This window comes from Apium graveolens, chromosome 6 (genome assembly GCF_009905375.1).
Source record: "Apium graveolens cultivar Ventura chromosome 6, ASM990537v1, whole genome shotgun sequence".
Classification (NCBI taxonomy): Eukaryota; Viridiplantae; Streptophyta; class Magnoliopsida; order Apiales; family Apiaceae; genus Apium; species Apium graveolens.
In genome coordinates, this window is record NC_133652.1 from 39,852,951 (window position 1) to 39,854,474 (window position 1,524).

The following is a 1,524-nucleotide window of genomic DNA, read 5'->3' on the forward strand; positions in this document are numbered from 1 at the left end:
AGCTTATGACTTCTATAGGAGTCTTAGGCCTATCCCAATTCGTCACAGCTTCTATTTTGGTTGGGTCTACTTTTAATACCTTCACTGTTAACTACATGCCCAAGAAATTGAACTTCCTTTAACCAAAACTCACGCTTCGAAAACTTTGCATATAACTTCTCTTTCCTCAAATCTCCAAAAAATCCTCAAATGTTCCATGCATTCTTCCTCCGTCTTGGAGTATATCAAGATATCGTCAATAAATAATACGATCACGAACTTATCCAAATATTCCTTGAATACTTTATTCCTGAGATCCATAAATGCAGCTGGCGCATTTGTCAATCCAAACGCCATCACAAGAACTCATAGTGTCCAAATCTTGTTCGAAACGCCGTCTTGGGTATATCGTCCACTTAATCTTCAGCTGATGATACCCAAATCTTAAGTCAATCTTTGAGAAACAAGTAGCTCCTTCCAATTTATCAAAGCAAGTCGTCGATTCACGGTAGAGGATACTTATTCTTATTCCTCAACTCATTCAATTCACAATAATTGATACACAGCCTCAGACCTTCATCTTTCTTATTTACAAATAGCACTGGTGCACCCCTCAGGGATACACTCAGGCAAATAACTCCTTTGTCCAGCAAATCCTGCAACTACGTCGCTAACTCTTTTATCTCGAAAGGTGCCATTTGATAGGGAGCTTTCGATATTAATTCCATTCTGGGAGCCAAATCAATCATAAACTCGACCTCTCGATTTGGAGGTAGTCCAGGTAATTTATCTGGAAACACATCAGGAAAATCTTTAACTACCGGAATATTTTCAATCCTTAAGGACTCCTTTTCTACATCATTCAGATGTGTTAAATACGCTTCACACTCATGTCGTAACAGTCTCTTCATTTGGATAGCCATTAGAAACTTCTTCTCTTGCTTCTTTCCTTTGAATATCACTTCAATATCATCCTTGGTCTCTAATTTCACTTTCTTGCTTCTACATTCGATTTGCACATAGTGGTTTGAAAACCAATCCATCCCTAATAGAACGTCGAATTCTCCTAACTTAAAAAGAATTAAGTCAGCGGAAAAGTGCCGACCATCTATAATCCTATCGCAAATGGGACATAATTTCTTGGAAGTAAATCTGTCTTGATTCACTACTTCTCTAATCAAATTAGGTTCGAGAGGGTATGCAACACACTTTAATCTAGCAATAACACTTTCAACAATAAAGGATCTACTAGCTCCGGAATCCATTAACACTTTAACTTCTACTGAGTTTATATCAAGCATACCTGCCACCACATCCGCATTCTGCACAACATCTTTCATTGTTATGTTGAACGTTCTTGCCCTTGGTTGAGCTGTTGGTGCTACAGAGGGCGATGGTCCAGTAATCCTAAGCACATTCACCTTCTGAACAAGCTCCTTACATTCCTTACCATATAGCCCACCTTTCCATATTTAAAATAAGTCAATTCCATCTTCCTTGCTTCACTTGGGCATTCCGTCGAATAGTGACCTTCTTGATTGTACT

General features: G+C 38.6%; 1 protein-coding gene across 1 annotated transcript; it reads right to left on the reverse strand.

Moving 5' to 3' along the window:
- Window positions 1–641: 641 nt before the first annotated feature.
- LOC141664935 (uncharacterized) lies at window positions 642–1,319 on the reverse strand. Its single transcript, XM_074470891.1, has one exon. It carries the CDS (start codon window positions 1,317–1,319, stop codon window positions 642–644), a length of 678 nt encoding a protein of 225 aa, XP_074326992.1.
- Window positions 1,320–1,524: the final 205 nt, after the last annotated feature.